The 19,152-nt window shown below is 34.2% G+C and overlaps 1 protein-coding gene and 1 long non-coding RNA gene across 2 annotated transcripts in view; one reads left to right on the forward strand and one right to left on the reverse strand.

Moving 5' to 3' along the window:
* The first annotated feature begins 1,027 nt into the window (after positions 1-1,027).
* LOC144374950 (uncharacterized) lies at positions 1,028-3,735 on the forward strand. The gene is made up of 3 exons (XR_013434176.1): positions 1,028-1,070; positions 2,698-2,820; positions 3,629-3,735. It is a non-coding gene; the product is annotated as an uncharacterized LOC144374950 (long non-coding RNA).
* Positions 3,736-7,328: 3,593 nt separating this feature from the next.
* Positions 7,329-19,152, reverse strand: part of LOC144374953 (transport and Golgi organization protein 1 homolog) — a 52,441-nt gene continuing 40,617 nt past the window's right edge. The window contains exons 18-25 of the mRNA XM_078037679.1: positions 14,579-14,680; positions 13,657-13,717; positions 13,506-13,541; positions 13,362-13,429; positions 13,142-13,242; positions 11,798-11,874; positions 10,068-10,218; positions 7,329-9,059 (exon numbers count right to left, since the gene is read on the reverse strand). Coding sequence (XP_077893805.1) covers positions 8,782-9,059; positions 10,068-10,218; positions 11,798-11,874; positions 13,142-13,242; positions 13,362-13,429; positions 13,506-13,541; positions 13,657-13,717; positions 14,579-14,680 — 874 coding nt within the window. The 3' untranslated portion in view covers positions 7,329-8,781. The remainder of the gene's footprint in view (positions 9,060-10,067; positions 10,219-11,797; positions 11,875-13,141; positions 13,243-13,361; positions 13,430-13,505; positions 13,542-13,656; positions 13,718-14,578; positions 14,681-19,152) is intronic.

Raw genomic sequence — 19,152 nt, forward strand, 5'->3', positions numbered from 1 at the left:
TTCAAATGTAGTGTGTTGATTACTTCATGTATTTCAAATAACTCATCATTAAAAGTAGCATAACACATTGTTGAATAGAAACTTGAAAAACATCAACCAAAATCTTTTGTTAAGTGTATTTTGAGGTTCTGTATACATACTTGATTAAAATCAGCTTATTTGCATCTGTTCTCTATTGGTAGTTTCAAAAAAGGGAACATACTGAACAGTTGATTTCTTCCTTCATATGTTCTTGGTGGGTGAATGTTGTCATGTTGTTCTGGGTGGGTTTTAGTTTTAAAAATTTTAGTTGGTTTTGGAAAAAATGTTCAGTTATACAAATGGCCATTTTATATGTCAGTCTGTATAGTACTAATTTCTGAGGGAATAAATCATACAAAATAGAATGAAGAATAGAAGTTAGACTATATAGTTAAATTAAAACATAAATATCAAATTGTAAATTATTTTCTTTATTAGGAGTAACTAAAGAGAAGAATGTATTGATCAACTGTGATATTAAATGTCTCAGACTTTAGAACAGTATAACAAGTATTTTAAAAGCTTTTCTTGTCTTTGTTCTACCACTTCATATTAAGATGCTGAATATAATATAGAAGTACATATTGAATATAAATATTATGTGAGCATATTATACTATTAGGTATCATTGGGCTTCCTCAAGTGATGTTTTTAACATACTTTTATTATACATACTATATACTATTATTATAGAAATTATTATTTCTGCTTAAAGGTGATTGTATGATTGGGAAATGCAGATATATTATGTGTAAATTTAAATATTTTTCTAAAAATGTATAACATCAGATGTTCATGAATTTTGGAAATAAAAATACATAATGCCTAGCTAGTTCCTAAGAGGTAGGCTATATCTTCTGTTTGTCAAAGTATTTACTCTGCATTATTGGTGGAGCTAACTTTTATTGAGGTTTCTCTGTTGCCAGGTACTTTATTACCAAGGTTGCCATCAGAACCGGGAATGACATTACTCACTATCAGGATTGAGAAAATTGGTCTGAAAGATACTGGACAGTGCATCGATCCCTATATTACAGTTAGTGTAAAGGGTAAATAACTGGCAAATTGCATTATGTTTTTTCTCATATGGGACAAAGTTTTTGACAGGGGATGATCTTGTATATGTGACAACTTACTTTAATGCATTCTATAATGAGGCAAAATCCTAGAAGAGATCATAACAGAACATAGTTCGAAAGACTTACAAAAAATATTTCCTACTTATACACTCACTTTTGCTTTTGAGTTTGTATAGATTTTTGCTCTTCAGATTCCATCTAACGTGCAGACTAAACATACACATTGTCCTTAAAAGCAGCTACAGCCTTCAGGATGTAGATTAACAATAGCACCCCTCACCTTCTCCTACCCAGTCTATATTCATTTCTCTCCACAAAGCCCCATGTCCTGTTTTCCCATCTCTCCTGCTTCAACCCCTTCTTCTTCCTGTGCTACTGAGGTATCTACTTAGGTGAGTCCTACAGAGGCAGATGAAAATCAGGGGACAGGGAAGTAGGGTGCGTCCATAACATCCATGCCCTGAAAGCAATCCCGTGGGATGATGATGTGATTAAGGAATAAATTATACCATTTTACAGAAATAACTATAGTTAGTACAAACGGCTTATTTTAATCTATAGTTTTGCACCAAAGGAACAGATTGGTGCTGAAATTAAATGGAGGAACTTTTATCAATTGACCACAAAGAAAAACATTTATTTAAAGAACAGAATCCACAGCACTAATACTGGTACACTTTTAAATTCCGATGTTACCAGTTATCAAATATATAGTATACTGGAAAATATTTACATTGTTTGATAGGCCATTTGTAAAACTGCATACTCATTCAGAAAGTATACTTAAAACACAAAAATATTTAATGATGTTGTAAATGTTAAATTACCTTTGCATATGTTAAACTGAAATATTTTTATGTAAATATTTTTTAATTATTAAATGTACTAAATTGTTTTTGAGCTTTTTGAGACACATAAATGAATAACACATAAACACTGAGGAGTTATTAAATGAGTCCATGTTGCATTTGACTAAACTGAGATTTTAAAAACCAGAAAATTAAAACTATATATAACGTACCATCTGGTTGTTGTAAATTCAGGGTATGTTGTAAACAGTATAACCAGAATTTAGATAATATATATGAAAAATTATTCATTAACAAAAGGGTTTTTGTTGGCTGTTCTCATCCATTTTTGGTTCTTAACAGGGAAATTATGATAAGGTTAGGTTTAAAGGCTTTTCTAAATAAGTCATACTTGATCAAAGTTAGAAATTGGTGGCAGAGCTCCATTGTGGCAAATTAAATACTCCAGATTTTTTTTTTGCATAGAAAAATATAGTGGGCTATTCCCTAAGAAAAACATGTTTGTTCTTTTTACCACTTCACTATGAAGATCAAGTTTTGTCCACTTGGCCATGTAAAGGCTTCCTTGTCCCCTTCATGAGGTCTCCTATCCAGTCTATATTCATTTCTCTCCACATACCCCATGAACTTCAACAACTGTCACATACTTGCTCACACCAAATAGGAATCTCTTAACCTGAGAATCTCCTCTCAGCTCTTTCCATGCCTCTTTAGGAACTGTAACCTTTGCAGTTTCTATATTTTCCGTCTGTATATGTGAATGCTCATAAGCAGAAACTTTTCTCCAGATCTGAATGGCATAGATTTAACTCCTGTGCAAGATACTCCTGTGGCTTCAAGAAAAGAAGATACATATGTTCATTTTAATGTGGACATTGAGCTCCAGAAGCATATTGAAAAATTAACCAAAGGTTTGTAATTATCAGTTACTGACTTCTTAAGGACACAGTACTTATCTGGGTTTGTGTTCATAGTGTACTTAACACAAGATCTTATGTCACATAGTTATGAATATTGACTTAAAGTCAAATCAATTTTTTTAAAATATGAGAATTAGCAGTTGCATTATCTAGTTGTGTAATAATGTGGTTAAATATTATTTGATAGGGAAGTTTTTCTCATAATACAGAGTTAAGGAAGCAGGTTCCCTAATAATTACCTTAAGACCTTTTAGGAACCTAATGATTACTTTCTAACAGTTAAATTATTTTTTTTCTTTCAATAAGATGCATTGGGTAAAAAGATAGTATAACTGGCAGTTAGTTTGTAAGAATATGGAAAGGACAATCTGGGCGTGGTTGTTTCAGGAGGGAGAGAAATGATATAAGGTAGAATTTTTTTTAAAGGAACTCTTAAATTTCTATTCTATCTAATATAGGTGCTTATTGAAACCATTTTTATAGGTACTGCTGATACTTAAGTAACCTCTGTTTTTCTTGTGGTATTTAATATTTTATATTCTTTGGTAGTTTATGATTCTACCTGTGTACATAACTTACATTCTTGCTATACAATTTTGTTGTACTTTGTAGAATTAAATGATATGGAGAAATGTCACTCAGACATGCTAGTACCAGAGCTTGGAGTGACAGCCACAGTGAGTTATCAACAGTTGTGTCATCAGACTGTTTGACACGTTACTTTGTAAAATCATAGGCTTCTGGTGACACATAAGAAATGTGTGGTCTCTGGCTTATGTTGTTTGTTTTAATTCCTTAGGTGCAGCTATCTTCTTTGAATTCAAACACTACAAGCTTACAAAAAGGTTTACCAGCACCAAATGTTTTGCTTTCATGGAGATGGATGAGATTAAACCTGGGCCAACTGTATTAGAACTGTAAGTGATATACATATAGGATTCATACTGTTCTAATGGTTACTAGTTCATGTTTCTTCTTAGTCCCTCTTATCGAGAATGTAACATTGGAGTAGATCAATCATCAAAGTATTTTAAATCTATTGTGGTTACAGATACAAGAAACCCACTGACTTTAAAAGAAATTGCAGTTATTGACCAAGAAACCACTTTATCTTCATCTACATCAAACTTTGCACAAGGAATGATTCTGACATGAGTAATGTCTAATTTCTGTTATTTTACCACTCAGTAGAAACCATCATAGCTCTGTGTAGCATATTCATCCTTCAGGAGGCAGGAAGTGAGCCGTACCTATAGGCCAGTGAGTCCATTGCAAAGCTGTACCACAGAACTAAAGTCCAGCACCTCATTGTTATGACTCCTTTGGATACAGGTTTATTGTAGATTTTGAAACTTGTTTTTACTTTCCTATTAATTGTGCAATTAATAGTCTATTTCCTAATTTACCACTGTTCCTACCCTGCTTCCTGGAACAATACTGCTGTGGTAGGTATGCTCATCTTCAAACTTAATACAGCAATAAGAATGTTCTAGGATTTACACATTTGCTCACTTTTGCTCCAATATGGTCTTTTGATTTGAATTAACTTCAAACTTTTGAATTGAAGTGGGTAGGATAGTACCAGATTGCTTTGAAAGGAAATTGGATTAGTTATGGTCTGTCTTATAGGCTGTTCCTTAGAGCTGGCCTAAATTCACCCTCATCTGATAGTTCTACTTAGAAATAGTGTGCCTTGATCAGATCAATATCCTATATGGGAGTGTTCCCCAGATTGTAGCTGTGATTTTTTTTTCCAGATGACCAGATTGTTTTTCTGAAAGTGAGCACATTTTTAGTCATGTTGATTAGTTGTTCTACATCACATTGCTATTGTTTCTAGGGTTAACATTAATGATTCTAGGGTTAACATTAAAACCATCTCTCTCAGAATAATTACAAATTTTGGGGTGGGTTTACGTCTTCTAAATCATGTCATCTAAAAAATTGAGTCAGATGCTAATGAGATACTTTAGGAACAACTGCTGTTTTTCTGACAACTGATTGTGAAACCTTAAAACCTGCATACCTTGTCTTTATAAAGTGATGAGTATGTGTTGAGAGCCACAGCCAAAGGGGCCCCAGCAAACTTCCAGCTGCCAGCAAGCTTCAGACTGCCAGCTGATGATTGGCTCACAGTGGCCCCAGCAACATCTAGCTGATTGGCTCCTCTGCGGTGATGTTCATTGGGCTGTTTCCCTGCCCTTCAGACTGCCAGCTGATGATTGGCTCACAGCGGCCCCAGCAACATCTAGCTGATTGGCTCCTCCACGGAGCTGCTCATTGGGTGACTTCTTTGGCTCTGCCCATGCAACCCAGCCAATCGGCCTCAAGAGCAGGAGGATTGTGGGAGGCTGAGAGGCTGGTGTGGGGGTGAGAGGCTTGTGGAAGCCGGTGGTGGCAGTTGGGCTCTGAGGGTTTTTTCCCTGAGGAGCTGTTTTGTTTGGCGTTTGTAGTTCTAAAAATAAAGTTAGTTTCTTTTTGACAAGTGGCTCCTGATTTGTGCCAAGCCAGACTTCGGCAAGTATGAAAAATCTGGAAAGATATTTTATTTTTTTTAATATAGGTACATATGACTGCCATTTATTTCCTATTTAGATATATTGACATTCATATAAAAATATGCAGGTCATTAGCCTATTATAATTTCACTATTTACATTACTTTTAACTTGATGAGACATAAATAAAACTTTCATAGTACACAAGGTGCATATTTGATACACAGAACATAAAGATTTGTGAGGAGCTTTTTTGTGGGTTACATGTAGAACCCACGTATTTTAATATTCACTATTTTAAATGAACAATGCATGAAGGGAATGCAATACTTGGCCTATTTTTAAACTAGTGTAAACCCTAATCATACCATCCATTTGCTTTTTAAAACAAATAACAGTTGTTTTAGCCCTTGTACTTCAAGAGATCTAGTCTTTAATTCTTCAGTTGTCTGTTAGGTCAGTTTTGTTTACTAGACTCATAAAACTATATGAGCCTGAAAGAATTATCAACCAAATTTAATCTTTTCTTTCATCTGGATTGGGTTAATTTCACAAGTGCAAACATAGTTCAGTCTACAGTAGTTCTAGGAAATGAAGAATTTGCCTTAATAAAATGTTCACTCAACTGAAACTCTGAGTAGTCAAAATTTCCAGACTGTAAACTTCTCAAGAGAAGGGCCTCATCTTCTCCATGTCATGTAAACTTTCCAAGGTGCTTGGCAGCAGTCTGTACCCTGTGGAGTACTCAGTACCTTTTTGTTTGATGTTACTGATGTTTGATGTTGCTCCCTTAAAATCTGCTATTAAAATGTAGCAAAACGGATACATTGTTCTTTCTGTTCTCTCATACTATAAAACATGTATATCAAAGTGATAATTTAAAAAAAACAAACCTTTTTTTTTTTGGTTGTAGATGGACACAGTACCTTTATATTTATATGTGGTGCTGAGGATCAAACCCAGTGCCTCACATGCAACCCCAGCCCCTCAAAGTGATAATTTATATGAAGAAACATTTAGCATCCTTCACATAAGAATGCTTTTTTTAACCTCTATTTATTTATGTGGTGCTGAGGATTAAACCCAGGGCCTTGCCTGTGCTAGGCAAGTACTCTACCACGGAGCCACAACCCCAGCTTCCACCAAAGAATGGGGTTATATGAAAAAAAAAAGAGGATGCTTTGTATGAATGTCTTTCATCAGCATTAAACAAACTTAAATTGAACATTGTCATCAGCTTAGCTTTAATTCAGACCTGAATGACCAAACCTCCCCCCCCCAAAAAAAAGGTGATTTTATCTTGAAGCAGTTAACACAAAGCAATCTGTATCTCACAAATTAGTTGTTTAAATTTACTTTCTAGTGTGGGAGGAGATGAGTTACTGGACAATAATTACAACTATAGCAATAATACTTTCAGGTTGAAACACTACTGCTTCACAAATGAAATGATTTTAGTAACTAAATTCAAACACAACTTGCTGGAGAGGACTTCTAAAACTTTTGAGATACAAAAGTATACTTGAATCAAGGGACAGTATTCTCTACACAACCTGTATATGGGCAGCTACCTTGGGCTTTGCTACAGACGTGGTACAATCAATCAGATGGATGTAAGGAGAGGCAACTATGGGTGGGTTCAGAACTGCTCAGATAAACTACGTAGAACGCATTATAACTTACTAATAGAATAAATACAAAAAAGGCTTTAGAGGGAAAACTACTGTTGCTTTGAATAAAATAATAAATCTGCCTTTTCTTGAAAATCTATCTTCCTAGCTGACATCACCTTTATTTAAATGCTATTTTAAAATTAGAAGTTAAGTAACTTCAGCATTGCCTTGTGTCCTGTAGAGATTGAAAGATACATTCAAAATGTGTTTGTGACTTAAAATTTATTTTACATGGTTAAAAATGGCATAAGCTATTATATGGTTTTCCTCTTACACACAGCTGCTGCTTCTAATATTAAATGGAGGTTATGTAGATAGAATTTGAGTCCTTTAGGAAGAATTCATTTTTATTCTGAGTTATCTTCAGTAGTTTAGAGATTTTGTTTCACAGAGATTTTGTTTCACACTGAAGCTTTTGCCCCTATTTTGAGAATACTTAGGGGACATAAAAAAACAATGATATGTTATGTTCTAGGTTTCAACAATCCTATTACTTTCTAGAATTTAAAAGAATGGAAGAATATGGTCTAGCAGTAAACAAAAGTATCAGGCTTTTATAATTTTATTTAAATCTTAAACCTCTTAAAATGTACTGTTAAAATTGCCGTAATTAAAATTACAGTTCTGGAGAGCTAGTTCTTAGAAACATTGTTTTAAAGACAGTAGTTACAGATCCAGGACTTGCTTTAATTGTTTTTTAAATAAAATATGTTTGAGTATCTATCAAAAAAAAGAATTTAATTCAGCCCGTAGTTGCTGAGTAAAGACATTATAAGCCTTAGAGTTTCATTCATTCTTAGAGGATTATACTTTTCTAATTTTTTTATCATATTCCTTGAAAATCAGTGGGAAGGTATGAAAAAGAGAAGAGTGTGTTGTGTACATTTTTAAAAAGAAATTTCCTTATTTTTTATAGACACAACATACCACCTTATATTTTACTGTTAAAATGCAATAATGGCAAAAGCAGTAGCTCTTGCTACTAATGTAAACTCATTCTCAGAAAAGCATTCTCACATGGACAGTGGTTAGAAAAAAGTACATGAATGTGCTACAAAAATAGAGCCACAAGACTTCTCACAAGTAAAAGAAATCCTCTGTAGAAGTCCACAGTTGACCAAGGTCCAGCCTCCTTAACAGTGAGCAACAGGGAATATGCTGCCAAGTCACTATCTTCAGTTCTGAGAGTGCGTTTACATGCTTCCCCAATGGCACAAAATCTCATGACGATCCAATGAATCAACAGACACTTGGGAAATATTAATAAACAATTTTTATGAACTATTATAACAAAGAACTTCAGCAAGAAGGAAAATGATGTTTATGATCTTTGAGTAAACATTTTTAGCCCAACAGTCTCTGCGACCAGATATTGAAAGAGAAAAAATATCAAGCTTATAAAACACCATTTCTCTGTTATGAACTGGAATACACTAATAATAGGATAATGGAAATACATGTTCTTAAAGCATTTCCACAGGAAATGTCCATAATTATGACATTCTAAATCATTTAGCAATTGTATATGCTACATTAACTAAAACAAAGGCATTCCTTATTGCACATTTTTAAATTGGAAGGATACTCTAGCTTAAGTGGGGGATATTTAGGGGGAAAATATTTTGGCTCAAAATGTATACTGCACCAAGGCAGCTTCATTCTGAAAACATAAACCATTTAAAATAAACTTTTATATTTTGAAGCCAATAATCCTTTAACTCTGACTAAGTGTCAGAGGTTAATTTTATGGGCCCTGTTTTTAAGGCCTGTGAACAGCCCTCACTACTCTTGAGAATTAGGTGGAGTTTCATCTTTAAAGCCTGAAGGCATTAAGTCTTTTGCAGCAGGTGGTGGCCCATAGTCTTGGGGACCATGAGTTGGAGGTGGTAATGGGGCACCAGGAATGAAGTACTCTCTTGGGCCAAATGAGCCTAAAGGTCTAAATGGTGCTGGTGCAGATCCTGGAAAAAAATCACGAGGGTCAAAAGGCAAATCCCATTTTCCAGGTGTAACACCTGGTGCATATTCTCTGAAGCCTATTGGTGGATGCATACCAGGACCTGGAAAATAAAAAGGAAGTTATGTAAATACCAGAAATTTCTGAACTAGGGTGATTTCAAGTATGTTAATATAGTCTTTAATTTCTCCCAAGCCTAGAACATCAGCTGGTGAACATCCTGACTTGCCAGATGAGGCAAACTGAGATGGAACAAGTTTAGGTTATAGCCTTTGACCAACCAGCCATGAAGCAACATATTAAGGATTTAACATGGCTCTACCTAGCTCCAGGCTTGTCTTTTTTCTTTCCCTACTATATAATTGCAGAATTATTTCTATCTCACAAGAGCTCCATTTATATTTGGAAGTATTACCATGACAAGATGATAGATTATGAAATAAGAACTTTACTACATCAAAGAAATTTTGATAAAAGGAAATCTCACTATCTATTACTGTATCCATTAAAAATTCATGAAGTATTTCAGCATGGACTTTACACATGCCATCAGAATCAAGGTGCACGCATGCCCTCCTGGAAAAGGCCTTCCACAGCCACCTAATTAAACCAGGAACATTTATTAGGTAACTGTTAAATCCTCTTTAACACTTCCCTCTGACTTTTTTCAAGGTAAGGAGGGTTTGACTTTTCCTTTTCTATATTCTATAACCTACTGCTTATGCTTCCATTATGGGTGATTACAAACTTTATGTTATAGGATTTTCATATCTGTGACAAAATTTTAAGTTATGGCATGCGTCTCATCCACCTTTCCATCTATTGCAGTGCATATCAACAGATTTTCAACAAACATCTGCAGAAGTAATATTTCTGGCTTTTCTGTATATAGCCCCTTATCCTTGTCTATGAGAGATAGCTATTGCCTATCTCAGTATAAGATTATGTAGTGTCCCATATGTCCCAGAAAACTGGAGAAAAAGTTAAAATGTACTCAGCTTTATCCTTTCATTGTTAAGATCTGAGATAGCAACCAACTGTTTTAGCAAGCAATAGAAGTGGAAGATGAATGTGATTTATAAGTCAATCACTACTGTTCAGATCATCATACCAAATGGTGGAGGAATTGGCTGAGGCCCAAAAGGCCCACTGAGCTGAAGTGGCGGTCCATACCAAATGGGAGGTGGTGGAGGCCGTCCCATCGGGGGTCCCATGAAGGGTACCCCTGAGAAAGGAGGGGGCCCTTTCATAGCCATATGAACCTGCAATTTAAGATTTGAAAGCAGTTAAAAGTTTTAAAATTCCTATGTATTAAGACAAAGTACCAATACCTATAAAAGCTAAAACCCAAAACCTGTCCAGAGAACACCATCAGTGCAACAAAACTCTACCCACCCCTCCTGTGTATTCCCACTGACAGCTTACAGAAGTTGGAAGGATGCCACAAGAGGGAGCAGTTTGTTACTGATTATATCTGCACAGGAAAGGGAAAGGCAAGAGGACTGGCAGGGGTTATTAACAGAGGTGATTTCTGACCAGTATGTCATGCTGTATTCACTACAATCTATTTCAAAGGGAGTCCCCCCATCCCCATCACTTCCCTTTCATCACAATAGCTCATTACTTCCATATTAAGAATGAACAGAATAAAATGAAAAATCCATTCTCTACTCATGTAATAATAGCTACTATTCTACTATATCTTCAGTAAGTCTTTCATATATTATTCAACCTCTGAGATCTTTAAGTAGACTGTCTTGTTTTAAATAAGAGGGAACAAAAGCAAATGGGATATCATAATTTATTGAAGGCCACACTGCATATTAAAGAACTCAATCCCAGGTTTGCCTCCAAGCCATGCTTTTTCCACCTCTACTCCTCTCTAACAATGGGTCTTTGCTCTCTTTTAAATCTTCTACTACAAAGGGGTTTGGGGTCTTATCTAAGCTGCCCTTAGATTTCTCCAGAGATGTATATTCCTGGAATATATATACACTGGAACTTGAGAAGTATTTTCCATCACAGTGCTATATACACAAATTAGGAAGACAAGCCTTTAATATTTACTTTCATTTACTGTACACCATTTGAGATATTGATTTATCATTTCCTATGAGTAGTGGGTTTGAAACTAAACAATTAAAAATTTATTTTATTATAGAGCTGCAGAAGACCTACTAGATATAATAGCAACACAGTTACAAGAGAATACACTTATGTGAACAAATGAGACCATTTCTTGGGACTGGCTCAAGAGGTCATTTCAGATGATCATTGTTTCACAGAAAATCTGATACCAATCTAATTCAAATCACTCAAAATAGGGTTTGCACAAATGGAGGAATTCTTAAATAACATTCTTCCAAACAAAAATAAAAATGATGAATTATATAATTTATAATGAATTTACTTTGCCTTAGAACATTCAACACAAAACACCATATAAAGTTAGAGTGATAACTTTTCACATTCTGTAGTTCATTATAGTTGTACACACTTAAGCAACATTCCCAAGTTAAAGAGAAAAGTAAGCTCAATATTGCATGCAGTTTAAAGCAAACAAGATCAGTGTCATGCTCTGAATATCCTTCCCATAAATGCACAGAATAAAACCCAATTCAGTTCTCAACCTCTAAGTACTTACTCCAACTGGATGCTCAGTCAAAGAAGTAAGGGTGGAGACTGAGGGGGTCTCAGGTTCTTGGGGAACAGTTTGCTTTTTAAAAAACAAATGGGATAGTACAAATAGAACACAAAGAAGGATAAAGCAAAGAGCAAGTACTGTAGGAAAGCTACATGTTCCTGCATGACCACATGATTCACAGTAACTACAGAACTTACCTTGCCCTCATTCGTCACCTTAGCTGGAGAAGAACTTCTGGAGCTGCTGTTCATGTGAGCTGGACCACATCCTGAGTCTGTTAGAGATCAAAGAATGGATTCAGACTATTCTAACATGAAAAGAATAAAAATCCTCCATCCACAATTACAGATTCTTTGAAATTACTTGGTCCCTTTACCAGAGGCAACGGGTTTCCCAGATGCCTCAGAAGACCAGTACGAGGTAAAGGTCCATCCATTGACCTTGGGAAAGAAAGATCAGAGCCCTTGTATGTATTTTTCAGAAGAAATAAACCACTGGTGGACAGGTCAGGGTTCAACAATAACTAGAAAGCAACATGAAAAATGGGTTGCCCAGGGGTTGGTGTCATAGCTCAGTTGTAGAGTGTTTGCCTAGCATGTGTGAGGCACTGGGTTTGATTCTCAGCACACATTTAAAAAATAAATAAAGATATCATGTCCATCTACAATTAAAAATATTTTTTAAATGGGTTGCCCAATATGTAAATCACAATTTATGAAGAGACTTAAGTAAAATAAAGAACTGCCTTGGGTTGATAGAACAGGAGATTAATAAGTACTGGTCCTAAACTTTAAGCTATAGACTTAAAGTATGTGTAGGCTGGCTTTTCTTTAGTCTGTATAACCTGACTTCCAATCTTACCAAGACTACAGTCCTATTTAGAATTTGAAATAAGATTCAGTATTTCATGTTGGAAATATGTATGCTACATAAAGTTTAAGGCTACTTTTATAATATTTGGGAAAGGAACACCATAGAAATTTAATTTAAAGATAAAGGTTTACACTTCGCAGTGTAAAATTTAAAAGAAAAAAACAATACAGGGACCTCCAGGAAAAAAAAAAATGTTTTCTATTCTAGAACAGATTTTCCAGAAAACATTCACTAAGATAAAGTAAGAAATTATCTTCTATATATTGTACAGGCCCAAATTCAATGTTTTCATTAGAATATTCAAAAGGGGAAAAAAAAACCATGAAGTAGTTTACTATAAAGCAACATGTGAATGCTCACCAAATCCGTTTCTAGGCATATCTTTTTGATTAAGAGTAGCAGAAGGAGGTCTCCCAGCTGGCTCTGCTGTCAGTGGAGGGGAACATTCTCCACCACTCATGGTAGATGGACCAAAAGAGCCATTATGGCTCAGTGGACCTAAAGACCTTACTACTTTAAGGCAGCCTTCTCCCTGACACCAACCCTCACCTCCTGCTTTAGCAAATCATTCAGATTATTTCATAACCATTACACACAGAAATAAAAAGTAATTTACATACATTCTGCACCAAGAAATAAAATAGCTCCTTTTACAAAGTGCCCCCTACCTCTCTGAGGAGGATTTTGTAAATCTGGTCTTCCCAGCATAGGTTTTACAATCCCGGGTTCATCTTGACGCACTGCGATCTTTTGGGTCATTTCCAATAGTCTTGAATATTGAGAAAGAATGGACTGAATTATGAAACAGCAATCTATTCCTTCATAGATAATATCTAGCATAACCTTAAAACACTATAAAACATACAGGAAGATACCAAAATCACATACTTCTGTCTCAAATTAGCAACTTCCCTTTTCTCTTCAGCTATAGCTCTTTCTGCAGAACGAGCTTTGAGCTATTAAAGAGAAAATATTCAAATTCAGTTGCAGTAGGCTATGCACAAAATAAAGAAAAGGGGGAAAAAATCTTACCCAATTATCATGAGCTTTCTTCTCATGCATAGCAATCTGAAAAAGACAATACATTAAAAAATATGTTTTTAGGGACTCATTATAATAGCCTATAATTGTCTGTATTAGATATCAAGAAATTCTGCAACTACAGGACAGTATTAATTACTACCTGGTTTTTAAACGAGTGCTTGGTTTTCTGTAATGCTTCTTCCATCTCTTCAATTCTCCGCCTAAGAATTACAACAATTGAATAACATTTGAAACATTTCTGACCATTTTCCCTTTATTCCATCAGCTATACTTTTAAAGACTTTATCATACATAAGAAAAACATTTCTATAGTTATATGAATCCAGTGTGATCAAAACTAATACTACAGGCCAGGTGCAATGCCACATGCCAGTAATCCCAATGATTGGGAAGCTGAGGCAGGAGGATCACAAGTTCGAGGTCAGTCTCAGCAATTAAGTGGGAACCTATGCAACTGAGACCCTGTCTCAAAGTAAAAAAAAAAAAGGTCTAAGGATGTAGCTTAGTAGTAAAGCACCAAAAATAAATAAATAAATAAATAAAATAAAATAAAGACCCAATACTAATAACTTCTTTATCATTTAATTGCTAGAGATTCTGAATGATAAATTATAATTTCCTTAACTGTTCATCAGTGTTTTCTCAAGTAATTCTGCTAGAAATATCTTCCTCCTTAAAAATTTTTTTCTTTTTTTCAAATTATATCCATAAAAGATTTCCAAGGTCTATCAAATGCCACACTTTTGTGGGTCTTGATACATCACACAGCAAACTGATTTCTTAAAGAATTACTACAACATACAAAACCCCCAGAACTGTTTGCATTGACCAAGTTCCCTATGGTCTTGCCCATTGGGTATAAGTAAATTTTTGTTAACATTTTTCATTTGTAAAGTTGAAATTTATTTTTTCTCCTGTGTGAATTGAATGTATTCATATCCTCTCGTTATTTATACTTCCATGCTATTTTCTTCTATCTACATAATGTAAAAAAAGATTAAAAAAGAAAGCCACCACTAGTTTATTAGACATTGACACCCTCCTTTAGAAACTGAACTCACTTGTAATTTTTAACTTCCTGTACAGCGGAAACCACCTTTTCATCTGCAGCTGACAGCTGCTGCTCTTTTTCTAGTCTCTCATATTCTTCTTGGCTCACTTTCCTAAAATAAAGCCAGTTATCAAATCAAAAGTTTCTCTCTGTGAATATCACTTCCCACAATTCTATAAAATGCTTAGGCACATAAAATAGGAATTCAAACCTGCAATTTCGTAAATCAAACTCTGGCAAATCACTTACATTTTCTAATTTTTCCTCTTAATTCTCTATTTACCAGTAAATAAAATAAATTTGAAAACAACATGTGCCCCAAGGGCAAGTCTCCTGTGTGTAAGATAATAAAAACTCACTTTACTTCAATGTGGAAGATCAGGACTGATAAACCTAACATAATTAAACATATTAGGATAAAGCAAGGGATAATTCTTTTCTCGTTTCTGCCATGGGTAGGACACTAAGTATATCTTTGTCATGGAGGAACTCTTTTCTCAATCCAAGACTGGTACCATAATAAAGATATAGTCAATCAAAGAAAAAATCTTCTAGAATATGTCTTTTAGCTATGCAATTAGCCACAGAACATTTTTCACACTTTAGATATATATTTCAAAAGAATTGCAATTAAGCAAAAAGACAAATCTGAGTTTTGATAATGTCTGTCAACCAGAAAAAGAAGCCAAACTGACCCACGATCAGAGTATTATCTACTGACAAGTTTTAACTCTGATCATGAAACTCAAGATGTTCATCTACTGAGACAAAGGTAGCCACATTTAATGATTTTAAAAATACTATTTTCTGCTATCCTTGTACTACTTTAGCCATAGTTCCAATTCAAAAGATAATTAACTTGAAACTTAATTTTCCATAAATCAGAAGAACTATAGTAAAAAAGGATTATTGATACCAAATAGAAAAAGGGGATTATATATTCTTATATAGCTTCTCATTTAATTCTTCAGCAAGTATTTTATGAGTGGCTATAATATACTAGTTACCTTGTAAGATGCTAAAGAATAAAAGAGCTCACTGTTTCAGGTATAAATGACGCCTAAAGGAATATAATAATTTTCCCCACTGGCTTAAGAAGGAATATGGAGAAAACTGAATCTTGAAGGACAGAGAGAATTTTGTTTCCAATTACCAAAGAGTTAGTCTGAGAGCACTAAGAACAATCAAAACATCTTTATAAGAATATAAAATTGTGTTTGAAAGGATACAAGCTAAAAAGGCAGTGAAGATATATGTATGTGGCCAAGATCCATTAGAAAAAGGAATCTCAGAATTACAAGTAAAGCTGGCACTTTAAGGTACTTTTCTCCTAGGTTTACCCACATATTGAAGATAACACAAAGATATAATGAGTCTGAACTAAGCCTTCATCAAATTCCTGGGCTTAGAGGAAAAAAGAAGTGTTTGGGGCTACAAATAAAGGGACCCTTAATAAAAGCCCTAGCCTTTGAGTTTAGATTAGAAAGTACTGCACACTTAAGTGATGAACAGGCAAAAAATCCAAAAGTAACAATACTGATACATTGAAAAGACAAGTCATTTTTGAATTATCTTAATTGCTGACTAAGTTTGAAGTGACAATCTTACTCAAGTAACCTCAACACTTTTCTATAAGAAGATAACTTCATCTTAGTCCTCAAATTTCATGTATAATTATCACAACAATGTTAGCCAATCAAAACTGACCAGACACTCCATAAGACAAAATTCTGTGAGAAAAAATCCCACAGAAAAGGAAACCACCTAATGGGGTTAACCGCACATGTTTTAAAATCACTGTGCTTTATATAGTCAAAAAAGTAAAGTCAAGATTATGAATTTCAGGTCTGGGAATATAGTTTAGTTGGTAGAGTGCTGCCTTGCATGCACAAGGCTCTGAGTTCAAACCCCAGCACCACAAAAGAGGAAAAAAAAGATTATGAATTTTGTCAAAGGATTAGAAACTATAAAACCAAGAAATAGTTGGGTGTGGTGACCTACATACAGTCGAAGATACTTGGAGGCAGAGGCAGAATGATGAGATTAAAGATAGCTTGGAAAGCAGTAAGACACTAGTCCCTTATGAGAAAGAGCAAGGAGTCTGGGGAGGTAGCTCAATAGTAGAGCACATGGCTCAAGGTCCTGGGTTTGAGCTGTAGTACTGAAATAGGACTGGGGTTGTGGCTCAGTGGTGAAGCACGTGCCCCACATGTGTGGGGCACTGGGATCAGTCCTCAACACCACATAAAATAAATAAAATATTGTGTCGGGCTGGGGATGTGGCTCAAGCAGTAAGGCGCTCGTCTGGCATGTGTGCAGCCCGGGTTCAATCCTCAGCACCACATACAAACAAAGATGTTGTGTCCGCCAAAAACTAAAAAATAAATATTAAAATTATCTTTCTCTCTCTCTTAAAAAAATCCTATAAAAAATAAAATAAAATATTATGTCCATCTACAACTAAAATAATATTTTAAACCCTGAACTTTTTAAAATCCTAAACTCAATGAATGATTTTAACATCAGATTTGGGAAGTAAAATAAATCCTACCGCTTTTAAGACAGGTCAGAAGAAAATATCCAGAAGAAGTAAATCCAGAATGTAAGAGGCAGGGGAAATCAAATTCTAATATGCATTATTATAATCAGAAGAGAGAATGAGGTAAAATCAACATTTAGAAAAAGACTCGAAAATTCAAGAAATGTTTAATGTTCCCAAGCAACATAACTGCAAGAGGAAAAAGTGGGTGGGGTGGGGAAAACTACACCTAGGCACTTCCCAATACAACTGTTAAAAAAAGAGAGAAATGACTACAGGAACTAGGGGAGGGAGATAAGACCAAACAACAATGATAATGGACTCCTTAAAGAAAAAAAATTAAAAAAGATGGTAATTAATTGGATATTTTCAAATTGCTAAAACTAAGTAACAGTCAAAATTCAGTAGTCAAAAGAAAGATCCTTTAAAAATGGAAACTGGTTTTAACTCTAATCATGAAGTTCATGTCAACCTAATACAGATTATAAAGGTAGCAATATTTAGTGGATAAAATACTATTCTCTGTTTATCCTTGTACTACTTTGATACACTAATCAAATCTATCATTAAAGGACAATGTTCAAATAGAATGAAAATAATTTCAAATAAGAAACCAACAGTGTAGAATGCAGAACTACAGAAACTTTAAATATGTGTATAAATTGAATGAATGTCTTGTGGAGTTCACAGTATATGAAGTACTAACATACGATGCCACAACAGTTATCTGATTCAGGAGCTACTTAAAGCCCATAAAAACAAGTAATAAACCTATTAATCTATGTCAGGTTTTTATTAAATCCAGAATACATACCAAGGCCTTTAAATTATGAGAAGATGAATAAAATTATAATTATAATTATATAATTATAATTCCATTATAATTTATGATTACATCAAGCTTATACAGGTGATGAGGAAAATAATTAAAAATATTTAAACTATTAAAAAGATACAAGGAAGAAAAAAAGAACAGGTCATCAAATAGAAAGCAAATTCTTCATAAACCACAGGCACATATTGACATGGACAGACTTATATTTTAGAAAGTCCACTCAAGCGGCTATAGAGAAAATTACTAAGAATTTGAAATAAATTATATAAAAATATAAATAATGGAGAATGAAGACAGATGACCTAGGTTAGAAACAGAAAAGATGACACAGGCATGAACTAACATAGTACCTGGGGATGAGAAAAAAAGAGTACAAACCACAGATGATGACTGAATGAATTTTGGAGGAGTTGAGGAAAATAGTGCTACAATTTAACTGCATTACAAAGAAAATTAATTGCCATTTAGGTCATTCATATTACTAGTAGGGACAGAGAAAACAAGTGTTCTTTTGAAAAAAAAGTGATAAAATGAGAAATGTTTCTTTGAAACAGGCCAGGCATTTAGAACTGGCCTGAACAAAAATTTGAGATTCTAAAAAGGTCGCTTGGAGATCACAGAATTTTAGAAAAGTTAATGGAAAGGTTTCAATATTTAATGCATTAATTAGGCAACAGAAGTCAAAATACCTAAAAATAGTTAGGTCTATAAGAAGGTCTGTATATATATATATCTTGTTAATAAATCAGGTGCAAACAAATAAAATCTGACACAAAAAAAACTATTTTTAGAGAATTCAAGTATTTTTGTGGATTAAAAACTTCAAATGAACTTCCAAAAAATAACTAGCTCCACACTGAGAAGATTAATATATAAATATATACTACAAACAAGTACTTCTGTAATCGTAACTCCTAAAATCCTTGCCACAGTTCAATTTTTAGTGTGAACATCTGAGATACTCAAGTCCAAAACTTGTACCATCAATAAGTAAATATTATTCCTTTTTGAAGTTTTTATTCTACTAAAACATGTTATTCCAAAACACTCAGTATTTTTAAAGGTCTAGAGTTAGAGATACAAGTTCAAAATATTAGAATTACATAACTGATCACAATGAAAGGAAATTAAAATAAATAGTGGGATCATAGAAAGCGTCTAGATCTTTGAGAGGTATTTCCACATCAGTGACTGTTAATACCAGTTTACC

The sequence above is a fragment of the Ictidomys tridecemlineatus genome, unplaced genomic scaffold (assembly GCF_052094955.1).
Source record: "Ictidomys tridecemlineatus isolate mIctTri1 unplaced genomic scaffold, mIctTri1.hap1 Scaffold_97, whole genome shotgun sequence".
Classification (NCBI taxonomy): Eukaryota; Metazoa; Chordata; class Mammalia; order Rodentia; family Sciuridae; genus Ictidomys; species Ictidomys tridecemlineatus.